Genomic DNA, 12689 nt, shown 5'->3' with positions numbered 1-12689 from the left:
AAAATAAAAAGGGCCATATTAAGTTCAATTCAAATTTTACCTTGAAACATTCTAGAAATCAGTGTTGATTTAAAGGACTAAGTGGATTAGATAGATTAAGGTATTTCATGAACTTAAAGTGTTAATGTGTTAACAGTGAATTTAATTGTAAATCATAATTATTTTGGAAAATAATTGTCCTCTAATTTTGTAGAAAAAATATGAAAAACCAGAATGAAGTGATTTCAGCTAAGATTATGTTGATTGCCTCTTAATTCTCAGAATGTAAGTTTGCAAAATGAAGGTCAATATACATGTGAGTGGGTTTTAGCAAACATCCTCCATAACAATGCTTTCAACATATATTCAATTAAGGCTAATAATGGAGATAAAGAGAAAAGAAACCATAAAATCGTTATATAATAGTATACAGTAGCTTATAAGCTGTGATAGAGCTCATTCTTAAGACTGTTTCCTTTTACTTCATATTTATTATCTTCACAGATCTGTTAACCAATCTTGATTTTCAAAAAATGTTTTTAACAAGCTATGTGTCAGTACTGGCTCTTAAATAAATTGAAGTAAAGAAGCCTTTATAAGTATTCCATCATGGCCATTCTCAATTTCAACTATTAAAACATTAAATAATAATAAAGACAATCAGACTATAACAATTTGGGGGACCTAGTATTCTAGAGACCAGCAATGACATGAGTAATGCTGTCTTTTACTCTTACCCATGTTTAAGAGTCAAATTTATGGTGTTCTAATAATCACAATGGATATTTACATAGTGCGAATATTCTTTGTGCTACAGTGACATCCCGTGGAGCCCTGTGACTCCTGAGCTGCAGCAGGAGGAGTAAATGCTAGGTCTCAGGCGTGGGATTCCAATGCCTTCATTCTTATTTTAATTACTAACACTCAGGTGTTATTTGTTGGATGCCCATACTTCTTATATAAAGAATAACTTTCAAACTTTTTTAGAATCATGGAATTTTGTAAAGCAAAAACAAAAACATGAAAGGGAGGTGCCCCTAACAAGTATCTACCTTTTATGGTTTTTGTTTTTGTTGTTGTTTTTGGTTTTGGTTTTTACAAAATTCCATGATTCTAAAAAAGTTCAAAGTTATTCTATAATGAGTCATCAAGGGGAAACAAACACCCATTAAGTATTGCCCCCACCTGCTTGATGCAAGCTGTACCTCAGCTAGAATGGTCTTTCCACTGTGTAAATTAGATTGTGGTCGAGCATGTGCTGGACCTTGATCATGTGGCCCAATCTATTACTCCAGCTTTCCTCTCCCCACCCACCTCCTGGAACGTTAACTTTCAATTGTACTGATGTCTCTTTGTTCTCAGGTTACACTCTGATCATTTTCCTCCCTTAATTCATAGTGTTATTCTTTGACTTTGTCATCCATGCATGTATTTTTTTTCTCAGCAATGTGATAGAGTGGTAAATGCCCAGTGGAGGACAGATTTCAAAAATCTGGAATCTGATTCTGTGAAGAAAGTCAAGGGTAGCTTGATGGGAATAGCATTGAATCTATAAATCACTTTGGACTTTATGGCCATTTTCATGATATTGATTCTTCCTGTCCATGAACATGGAATTTTTTTCTTTTCATTTGTTTGTGTCCTCTCTTATTTCCTTGAGCAGTGGTTTGTAGTTCTCCTTGAAGAGGTCAAATTTTATATGGAACCAAAAAAGAGCCCATAGCCAAGACAATCCTAACCAAAAAGAACAAAGCTGGAGGCATCGTGCTCCCTGACTTCAAACTATACTACTAGGCTACAGTGACCAAAACAGCATGGTTACTGGTACTAAAACAGATTTATAGACCAATGGAAGAGAACAGAGGGATCAGAAATAACACCACACATCTACAGACATTTGATCTTTGACAAATCTGACAAAAACAAGCAATAGGAAAAGGATTCCCTCCCCCCACCTTTTTTTATTTTTTATTTTTTTTGAGATGGAGTCTCACACTGTCACCCAGGCTGGAGTGCAGTGGTGCGATGTCCACTCATGGCAACCTCTGTCTCCTGGGTTCAAGCAATTCTCCTGCCTCAGCCTCCTGAGTAGCTGGGATTACAGAGGTGCCTGCCACGACATCCAGCTAATTTTTTGTATTTTTAGTAGAGGCAAGGTTTCACTATGTTGGTCATGCTGGTCTTAAATTCTTGACCTCATGTTCCACCCGCCCTGGCCTTCCAAAGTGCTGGAATTACAGGTGTGAGCCACCACACCCAGCTAGGATTCCCTATTTAATAAATGGTGTTGGGAAAACTGGCTAGCCATATGCATGAAACTGAAACTGGACCCCTTCCTTATACCTTATACAAAAATTAACTCAAGATGGATTAAAGACTTAAACGTAAGACTTAAATGTAAGACTTAAAACCATAAAAACTCTAGAAGAAAACCCAGGCAATTCCATTCAGGACATAAGCATGGGCAAAGACTTCACGACTAAAACACCAAAAGCAATTACAACAAAACCCAAGATTGACAAATGGGATCTCATTAAACTAAAGAGCTTCTGCACAGCAAAAGGAATTATCATCAGAGTGAACAGGCAACCTACAGAATGGGAGAAAATTTTTGTAATCTATCCATCTGACAAGGATCTAACATCCAGAATCTACAAGGAACTTAAACAAATTTAAGAGAATAAAACAAACAACCCCATCAAAAAGTGGATGAAGGATATGAACAGACACTTCTCAAAAGAAGACATTTATGTAGCCAACAAACATATGAAAAAAAGCTCATCATCATTACTCATCAGAGAAATACAAATCAAAACCACAATGTGATACCATCTCACACCAGTTAGAATGGGGATCATCGAAAAGTCAGGAAACAACAGATGCTGGCGAGGATGTGGAGAAATAGGAATACTTTTACACTGTTGGTGGGGAGTGTAAATTAGTTCAACCATTGTGGAAGACAGTGTGGTGATTCCTCAAGGACCTAGAACCAGAAATACCATTTGACCCAGCAATCCCATTACTGGATATATACCCAAAGGATTATAAATTGGGTATATACCCAAAGGATTATAAATTCTCCTATAAAGACACATGCACATGTATGTTTATTGCAGCACTGTTTACAATAGCAAAGACTTGGAACCAAACCAGATGCCCATCAATGATAGACTGGATAAAGAAAATGTGGCACACATACACCATGGAGTATTATGCAGCCATAAAAAAGGATGAGTTCATGTCCTTTGCAGGGACATGGATGAAGCTGGAAACCATCATTCCCAGCAAACTAACACAGGAACAGAAAACCAAATGACACATGTTCTTGCTCATAAGTGGGAGTTGAACAATGAGAACACATAGACACAAGGAGGGGAACATCACACACTGGGGCCTGTTGGGGGGTGGGGACATGGGGAGGGATAACATTAGGTCAAATACCTAATGCAGGTGGGGGTTAAAACCTAGATGACGGGTTGATGGGTACAGCAAACCACCATGGCACATGTGTACCTATGTAACAAACATGCATGTTTTGCACATGTATTTCAGAACTTAAAGTGTAATAAAAAAATTAAAAATAAGAAAAAGAATCTAAAAACACATTTGGAATCTGGGTTTTGCCCAGATTGTCTTAATTTCAGTCGTACATTATTCCACTGGTTTTCTATTCTCAAACACACATCTGATCATTTCTTTCCTTTGTCTCAAAACTTAAAGGCATTCCCCTGTTCTTAGAATCACCTCCAATTTCTTACCTCGACCTTTTTTAAAATCTGGCTCTTAGACACCCACAGACGTGATTTCTCATCTCCTCTTCCCTCAAATTCCATGTCCTTCCTCACTTACAGATATCTGTCTGGATAGTTTCATCCTCCGTGTCTCCACTTTAAGGAAGCGTCTGTGAAGACTGATGTGTATGCTCTCCCATGTCTCTCAAGAGACAGCAGGCATTCAATGAAGATTTATTCACAAATTAAATGAGTGTTTTGTAGATGCCACTGATGAGGTGTCTGTTTTACTAGGAACTCTATCACTATATATAATCAATTAATGCACATATACATTTTTAAAAGAATATAATGGCAACAAGACTATGCTTTTAGCTATGTAAATTATTTAAGTATGGTTAACATTATACTTTGACATAATAATAATACCCTTCTCTAACAGTCAAAAGACTACATTTTAATAAGGAAGAGAATTATAAGGAAAAAGCTGAGCTGTACAGTAATGAATTAGGGAGGGAATCACTCAGCAACAGTATGGGAACTGAAGAATGTGTCACCTCCTGATATGCTACTAATGTAAATGTAAGTATAGGGAACAGAATGCTATTTAATACGTCTTGTGCTCTGGCAAGTCAAGGGTAATTGTTTACTCTGGGAACTTCCAAGCACAGGTGGTAAGTAATGAGAATTAGCTTGACATTCCCAGACATCCCTCTATATCCAAACTTTTAGGATACCAGTGTAATCTAAAATCATGCTGACTCTCATTCCCTGCAATAAGAGACATGCAGCAATTCTTTCCTTCACTGATGTATTAAGAATACACTATTTGCTTTATATGGAGCTCAATTAGTGACCCAGAATAGAGTCCACCCCTTTCCTGGAATCTCTTCTTTATTTCAAGACCTTTGGTTTGCTTCTGTAGTAACTTCAAAGTTGGAGGACTTGATCAAGATGAAGTGCAGAAGGACAAAGCATGTTCAGCTAAAGAGTAAACTCTCCTGAATCCAAACATTTAAAAACTGTTGGACATATAGTCTTAAAGATATTTTTCACATTCATATTACTTAGAAAAAATAGAAAATAACTAGATATTATTTATTTTAATGAAACATTAGACAAAGCATGTTTTGATTTGTATATAACAATTATCTTTTTATCATATTTAAAAATAACTTCCAGCCTCATTTGATGAAGGGGTGCAAGTTTTTTGCAGTCAGCCCAGCTAAGTGGTTTGCCCAGGAATCTGCATTTATGCTTGTCCTCCTCCTTATGTCTGACATAACTATTAATAGCTCCTACTTTCATTCTCCAAGTATAATCTGTGATGGATAATATAACCTTCTCAATTAATGTGTAGATTCCTTTTACCCTTTCCCAATTCTCAGATTGCCTTGAAGTTAAATGCTTCCAATGAAAGAATCAGAAAATAGAACAGTGACTACTATTCCTGAAGGTCTCTGGTGCTTTCCCTGAGTATCAAGCTTGGACTGATTAAATTCTCATTTCCTACTAAACTGTTTTCCCTGGATGGCATCATACTTGTTCACTTAGACACTCCTGACTACTCACTCATTCCCAGAACACCCAGCAGAAGTAGACAGGAATGTCAGATAGGACATTGGTGTCATGATTTTCTCCCTTATTATAAAGAGCCAACAGGACACTGACATAGGTCTGTATTATGCTAGCCTTAAAATAAACTCAGAATAGATTCACATACTCAGAAATATATTTATGTGAATTTTATTTTTCTTGTTCGTTAATGTAAGATTCTTACACATTCATGTAATAGAGTTTGGTGACAATTCTGGCAATAGCATTTTCTTTTTAAAATCAGACTTTGACTTTTCTAGTTAGTGTAATTTGTTTCTAAATTTATTTATAAATTTAACTTATTACTCATTTAACTATTTAATAATTCAATTAATTTATCAAATTAATTTAATACTCAGGAGCCTATCTTGATTTCATGTGCATTTTAATAAAAAAAAACTTTAGTAATAGGAATAGTTTATGGCAGCCTCATTTGAAAGTTTTCAAGAGTCATTGGCATTTAAAATTCCTTATTCACAAAGTACTATTTTGTCATGATGCGAAGGCAACACATTAGATGGCCAAATCTGACCAGCAAATGTGTGCTGTCTAATTTTACCATATTAAAATAAAAATAAATATATCTTTAAGTAATGTGAGATTTTGCAGGACAATGCCAACTGCTGAGTCATGAAGATTCACAAGGTGAGTGAACACAGGGCAGCATCCTACCTGGATCCCACCATTAGACATTCATCTTTCCCAACTCAAGAACCCCCACTGCCTCCTACACTCCATCTTTCTTACACGTTTGTATCACTGTTTTATTTTGTTGCCATTTGCTTTAGAAAATCCTACACAAGACTTAATTTCTGGATAAAATATGTGTGTTCTGGTAAAGGATTACTCATGAATCCTTAAAATTAGTGAAAAGGAACAAATCAATTTATACCCAAGCCATACTTTGATGAAGGAGGAAATGGAATGGATCTAAGGAACTGAGATCCTCAATGAGAGGGAAGAGAATGTCTTCCTTGGGGAAAACAGTCCCAAGTCACAAACTGTAGCAGTGACTAGAAGGAGATTAGCAGTTGAATGGGGGTCAGTTGAGCTTTAAGATCGCTTCCAATTAAAAATAATGATAATAATGTGCAATGCTTTGGCTTTGTCATTTGTCTTTCCATAATAATCAAAATTGGATTTTTTTAGGTATGACTGGCTGAGTAGGCACCCTCTGTCATTCAATGTGCATCACTCCCAGAGATGTATACTTTGGGAAAAGAGCACTTCATAGTGCATAATCCTTATTAAGTCAAGTGTTTATAAAAGTCCTACTCCCTGGCTAGAAACTAAACTTTAAATTTTCACCATTCAATAATTCTAACAAGTCAGCTATAATTTTTTTTTAAAAAGATAACATGCTTTCCTTCTTTTTGTCTTGCAGAAGTTGATGCAGGTAAAGTATAAAGAAACATGTTTTTTAAAAACTGCTTTTTGGGGAAGAAAATGTCCCTTCAGTTATAAAGTCATATCTTTAAAAAGCAGGAAAATGATTGATAGATAGATACATACATAGATAGACTTATAAATAAATATTTACTTTCACATAGTTATAGTTTTGTGGTACTACATATGTTTTATTAAAAATTCAAACTTTTTTTCAGATCAAAGCATAATTTATCTTCCATTAACAAAAACGAAGATCTTACATTTGACACACGATTACAATTAAAATGCTGAAAGGAGTTATGAGGCATTTAAATCATTCTTGAATTAGAATGTTTGCAGTATATTTCTCAGAGCTGACCTGAACACATTACCTTTGTTGCAGCATCAAAGCAGATAAATCCTGTGCTGAAATCAATTGTGAGTCCCATTAGATGACTTTCTAGCACACATGCGTAGGTCTTGCACTAGGTAGAACAGAAAGTATTGTTACTTTTCATGTTATTGATGCAATATCAATATTAAGAACTATGTTACAGCTTCTGCAATAAGTACTTCATACAATATCTAATTTAATATTAACAATAATTGTATAAAGAAGGGAGTATTATCAACATTTTAATGTTAATGAAACAGAAGCTGAGAGTGTTGGGTTTTATTTAACTTGCCAAGGTGTATGCCTGGCCAAGTTTCCAATCCTGCTCCCTCTAGTTTTGTCTGTACATTGTGATACACTGTCTGTCTTTGCTGTGTTGACAATAAAGGTGGTATAGAATATAAAAAGTACTAGGAGTAGGCAAGTTTATGTTAAGTTGTAGTTGTTATTTACTGTAGCCAACCATTTTCATTAAACTAAAAGAGAACTATTGTTAAATAGCACTGTCTTGAATTCTCAGGATATCAATTTCATGGATATTATTAAACCATATTCTCATGCACACAAATACTGATTTAGCAACCAAGCCAAAAGAATAGATCTTGATCTTAATAGTCTTACTCTGTTCTTCCATATTGCACGAGATATTCCTACAGATATTTACCACTTTCCAATTTATTTGCTTAGAACTACAGATAATTCTTTAAAAATCAACAAGTAATTACTTTTCACAATGAGATCAAATAATATTATAATTTTTCTTGTTTTGTTTTTGTTTTTGTTTTTTTTTGAAACAGAGTCTTGCTCTGTTGCCCAGGCTAGAGTGTAGTGGCGCAATGTCGGCTCACTGCAACCTCTGTCTGTTGGGTTCAATCAATTCTCTCGCCTCGGCCTCCCAAGTAACTGGCATTACAGTCGCCCACCACCGTGCCTGGCTAATTTTTGTATTTTTAGTAGAGACGGGGTTTCACCATCTTGGCTGGGCTGGTCTTGAACACCTGACCTAGTGATCCGCCCGCCTCGGCCTCCCAAAGTGCTGGGATTACAGGCGTGAGCCACTGTGCCCAGCCTAATTTTTCATAGTAAATATGGATACTGAAATATAAAGAAAACAGGATATAAATCAAATATGAAATAAAAACTTGAGGTTTATATATGACACGATGTATTGTTACATCTGTAAGCCAGTTTTATTTGCATTTAATTTTAAATCATAGTGGGATATTCCAATCACGAAAAATATTTGTGATTCATGTACAAGATGAGAGAGAAATAGAGAGAAAGAGACAAAGAGAGAGAAGAAAAAAAGGAAGAGAAGTTTATCTGAAGCAAATTTTTAACACCTATCCTTACATTGTATTTGTTTTTATAATACTGTATACAAAACTACATTAATTGAATCTCATTCTGAATGTAATCATGACTAAATACATCAAGTTGCCTTCACTAAAAATTACATTCATGTGTTTAAGCCTTATTAGCATAGAAAAATTATAATAATGCAAAATTATTCTTTTGGAGTTAACATTTTTTTTAAAAAAGCAAACTAAAGAACATACTTAATGGGCCTCAAAAGTCCATTTTCAGGAGTAATTATATTTGTTTAATACATAAGCATTGTGCATGCTTACATCCACCCATTAGCACTTTATTAAAACTATTATCAACATTAAGGAATGTCTAAGGCTATAAAATTGTCTCCTAATTTAGACATAATGGTTTGCTAATTTCAAGCACTGTCATTTAAACAAGAAAATGTCAGGTGAAAATAAATTCAGTGCAGTGTATTAAAATTTTTCTATTAAGTTCAGCATTACAAATTAAATTAGATTTTCTCAATAATCATGAAATTGAAGCAAATAGATGTGCTATAAATTGAGACTCATTGAAGTCTCAGTTTATATACAGACTCAAGTTCTATCATTTATAATATTAATAGCATATCATGTGTATAGTTAATATGTTTAATATTGAAATATTTAATTTGTTGTTTAATTTGTTTCCTTAAAAACAAGTTATACGGAAGAAAATCAATAAATTATCCTAAGTGAGTTTAAATGAGAAACACTTTGAAAGTCAATTCATTAATTTTTTCTTTCTGCTTGTTTTATGATAGAACTTATATTCCTTCTTTATTTAATTCCCTACCAACTTTACTGGAAGTAATAAATTAAGAATGTAGAAGAAAAACATGTTAAGGTTCTTCATGTAAATATATTCACATACTTTAAATTTGAAAGTAATACTACAAAGGTGTTCATTGATTTCCTATATGGTAAACAAATAAGAGTTATAAAATCTGTAGAACAATTAAAGCTAAAAAGACATTAAATGTTTTACCTTTCACTTCCGACATTTATCTTACACTGGCATTGTGAATGGGTAAGGAAATAGGCCAATGTATTTCATTGAATATCAGTTTACAGAATACAAAGCCCAGATTCAAAGATTTTATCTCTATCTAATTTATAAATATCAGGAGACTTAAAATAAAATACTAAATTGGAACCAAAATGTTAAAATTACCATGTAGTTGTTTCCAAGTGAAGTGGACTACTGTAGAGAAATAATAATTTTAGAAACCTAAAAGTATAAATTTGAATAACAAAACTGTCAACTTGCATTCCATTAAATTATATTTTAATGCTTTAAATGGTCTTGGATCTTGACTTGGAATAAAATCATATTTAATATATTTTTGTTTCCATTTTTGATATAATATCTATTTTTTTGAATTGAGGTTCTAATTGTGGAGACTATTTTTTAGCTATTTAAGACTTTTTAGATGCATGAAGATAAAAGCAGAATTATTGACAAGAGTCAGCTGAACAATTAAAAAAACTATAATTGGAGTTTTCTTTCTGTCCTCTTCCCCTGATTGTAATATCATGCTGGTACAACTTGGTGTGTTGATTACAGAGGTTTGTAGTCAGAAAATAGAAATCAGTTCAACATGTTCAAAATATATGTATCCAACAATCCTGTTTTAAGCAAACATTCCAGTATAGTTAATGCTAGATTACTCACCACATTTGTTTTCAAAATTAAGTGTTCATGTGTGTATTTAGGTCCTTGCTCTATGGATCCATTTGCATGTGGCAAGCGCATGATAACCTTTCAATTTGTCCACAGGTCTGTTTGAGGTCAGCCATAGAACCAACTTTGGGAGGCTGTTTTGTTCAATGGTCTTGTGAAGACAGAGGCTGAGGGCTCTATAAAGTTTGACCTAGTGTATAACTTCACACTTAAGAAACAAAGTTCAATAAATATCTGTTGAATACTCATGATGTGCAAAATGCACTGGACTTTGGTTGGCACATGATAAGATAATTCCAAACAACCTACAATTTAGTGCAGGGAATAACAAGCACATGTCACTGCAATACAAAACAGACTGAGTGTGTGCAATCCTTAAAAAAAAAAGACAAATAAATAGAAGAATCTTATAGATGCTGCTATAAATAAGTAGAAAAACAGTATAAATTTTATCACTAACCTACGCTATTTTAAAATCTATTTCCTATATTGTATTTCTAATCAGATGTATTACTTTTATGATTTTTATTGTTATATGTGTTAATGACTTCATGTAAAACTGTAATTGCTTTTCATGAGTAGTATGAATAAAATTGATTAGTTGGTGTTTTCTTGTCTGTTAAAAAAAACAGACAAGTACATTATATTGTGTTCAAAAGCGAGAAGAGTTGTTTGAACAGGATAGTTGTAGAAGGAGTATTGGCAAGCATTAGGCAGGGTGGACTGGAAATCACGGACATGTTCCTGGATGATATGACCTTTGATAAAAAGTTTCAAAAACTCGGTATGGCTTTGAAGGACGGAGGCAAAGGGAAGGCTTTCTAGAAGAAAGAACATTGTGAGTAAATGACGCCAACAGGCTGGAAATTAGGAGGTCATATTTGGAGAACAGGAAGTGACCTTGTCAACAGTTAATTAAATCAGAGTATTTTCTATATTAGATTTAAGTCAGAGTAATGTCTAATTAAAATTAGAAATACATTTTTAATTAGTAGTGGGAAATAGCCTGGAAAGATCAAGCTGTGGAAAAATTAAAATTTTATTCAGAGCTTATTACTAGTCACTAAACAAAAATGGCTAATTATAGAATGTATTTGAGGTCAAGACTCCCAGAACTGTATTTTTACACTTCTTTGGAATGATATTAGAACTCTAGGGAAGTGGTCATGCATCTGAGGGAGCCACAGATCCTGCAGTCCCACAGACTCTTACCTGTATCCGTTCTACTTCTAGAAAGGTTGCTGTCTGGAAGGCTCTTTCCCACTGGGTGAGGTCACTTTCCAGCTCCACTGAGAAGTATAGGTCCTCCCCAGACTCAGACTGCACGGTGAAGCAGTGTTTCCGTCGGTCCAGCAGGTCACTGTCCTGGTGAAAACCTGGAGTTACACAGGCTGGCACACATCACTTCACATTGCTAACCTGGCCATTCCTGACTGGACCAAGGTGCAGAAGCCACATGTAAAAGGACAACACTCTGCGAATTCACCAAGTCTTCATTAGACATTATACCAGAACTCCGGGCTTCAAAGCCCCAACACATGACTTCTCTGTCTTTACACTGAAGCATGTCCATAAAATAGAAGTTAGGGTTTCTGGCTTCATCTCTTACTAACAATATAACCACCAAAGCATTTAACATACAAGACTTGGTTTTTTACTCTACAAAGGGGTGACACACTATCTCTTCCCTTCCTTACATAACTATTATGATGTTGAAATTAAATAATGCTTGTGAACATGTTTGTAAATTTTAAGGAACTTTATAAGCAAACCAAAATATTCTTCTCCATGAGAAATGAAAAAGAAAATGAGTCTAATTTGTCTACAGCAATAATATTGCTTAAAAAAACAACACATTATTTACCTTACTTGTGTAACTGTATTTCATTGTATCAAAAAAATGACTTTGAAGCTGGCAATTTCTTGGTCTTACCAGAAGTTTTCAACTGAAGTGTTCACAAATTTACATGTATTCCAATTTAAGAGATATTAACATGAGAAAAAAAGTGAAGCAAATAATTTTATGAAACAGAGTAACCCAATGCAACATGTCAGATACAGCATTTTAAATACAGTCATGTGCCGCATAAGGATGTTTGGGTTAATGATGAACTGCATATGCGATGGTCATCCTATAAGGTTATAAGGGAGCTGAAAAATTCCTATCCCCTAGCAATGTCATAGCCGTTGTAATGTCATAGAGCAATGCATTACTGTTGTGCTTGTGGTCATGCTGGTGTAAACAAACCTGCTGTGCTGACAGCTGTGTAAGTCTAGCACATACGATTATGATGTATGCTACATAATAATAATGATGATAAGAAAGATTATGTTACTGGTTTATGTATTTACTGTATTATAGTTTTATTGAATTTTTTAGTGTACTCCTTCTATTTATTAAAAAAACAGTTAACTATAAAACAGGCTCAAGCAGTTCCTTCAGAAGGTATCCAGAAGACAGCATCATTATCATAAGAGATGACAGCTCCATGTGTGTTATTGTCCCTGAAGACCTTCCAGTGGGACAAGATGTGATGGTGGAACTCATCCTGACTATTTGTAGGCCAAGGCTAATGTGTGTGTTT

At 34.4% G+C, this 12689-nt stretch overlaps 1 protein-coding gene across 1 annotated transcript in view; it reads right to left on the bottom strand.

Annotated features, from left to right (window-relative positions):
• Positions 1-12689, bottom strand: part of SNTG1 (syntrophin gamma 1) — an 873149-nt gene that overhangs the window by 74868 nt on the left and 785592 nt on the right. The window contains exons 16-17 of the mRNA XM_054499229.2: positions 11317-11469; positions 7067-7159 (exon numbers count right to left, since the gene is read on the bottom strand). Of these exons, the coding sequence (XP_054355204.2) occupies positions 7067-7159; positions 11317-11469 (246 nt within the window). The remainder of the gene's footprint in view (positions 1-7066; positions 7160-11316; positions 11470-12689) is intronic.

This window comes from Pongo pygmaeus, chromosome 7 (genome assembly GCF_028885625.2).
Source record: "Pongo pygmaeus isolate AG05252 chromosome 7, NHGRI_mPonPyg2-v2.0_pri, whole genome shotgun sequence".
Lineage (NCBI taxonomy): Eukaryota > Metazoa > Chordata > Mammalia > Primates > Hominidae > Pongo > Pongo pygmaeus.
This window is presented reverse-complemented; position numbering and strand designations above follow the sequence as displayed.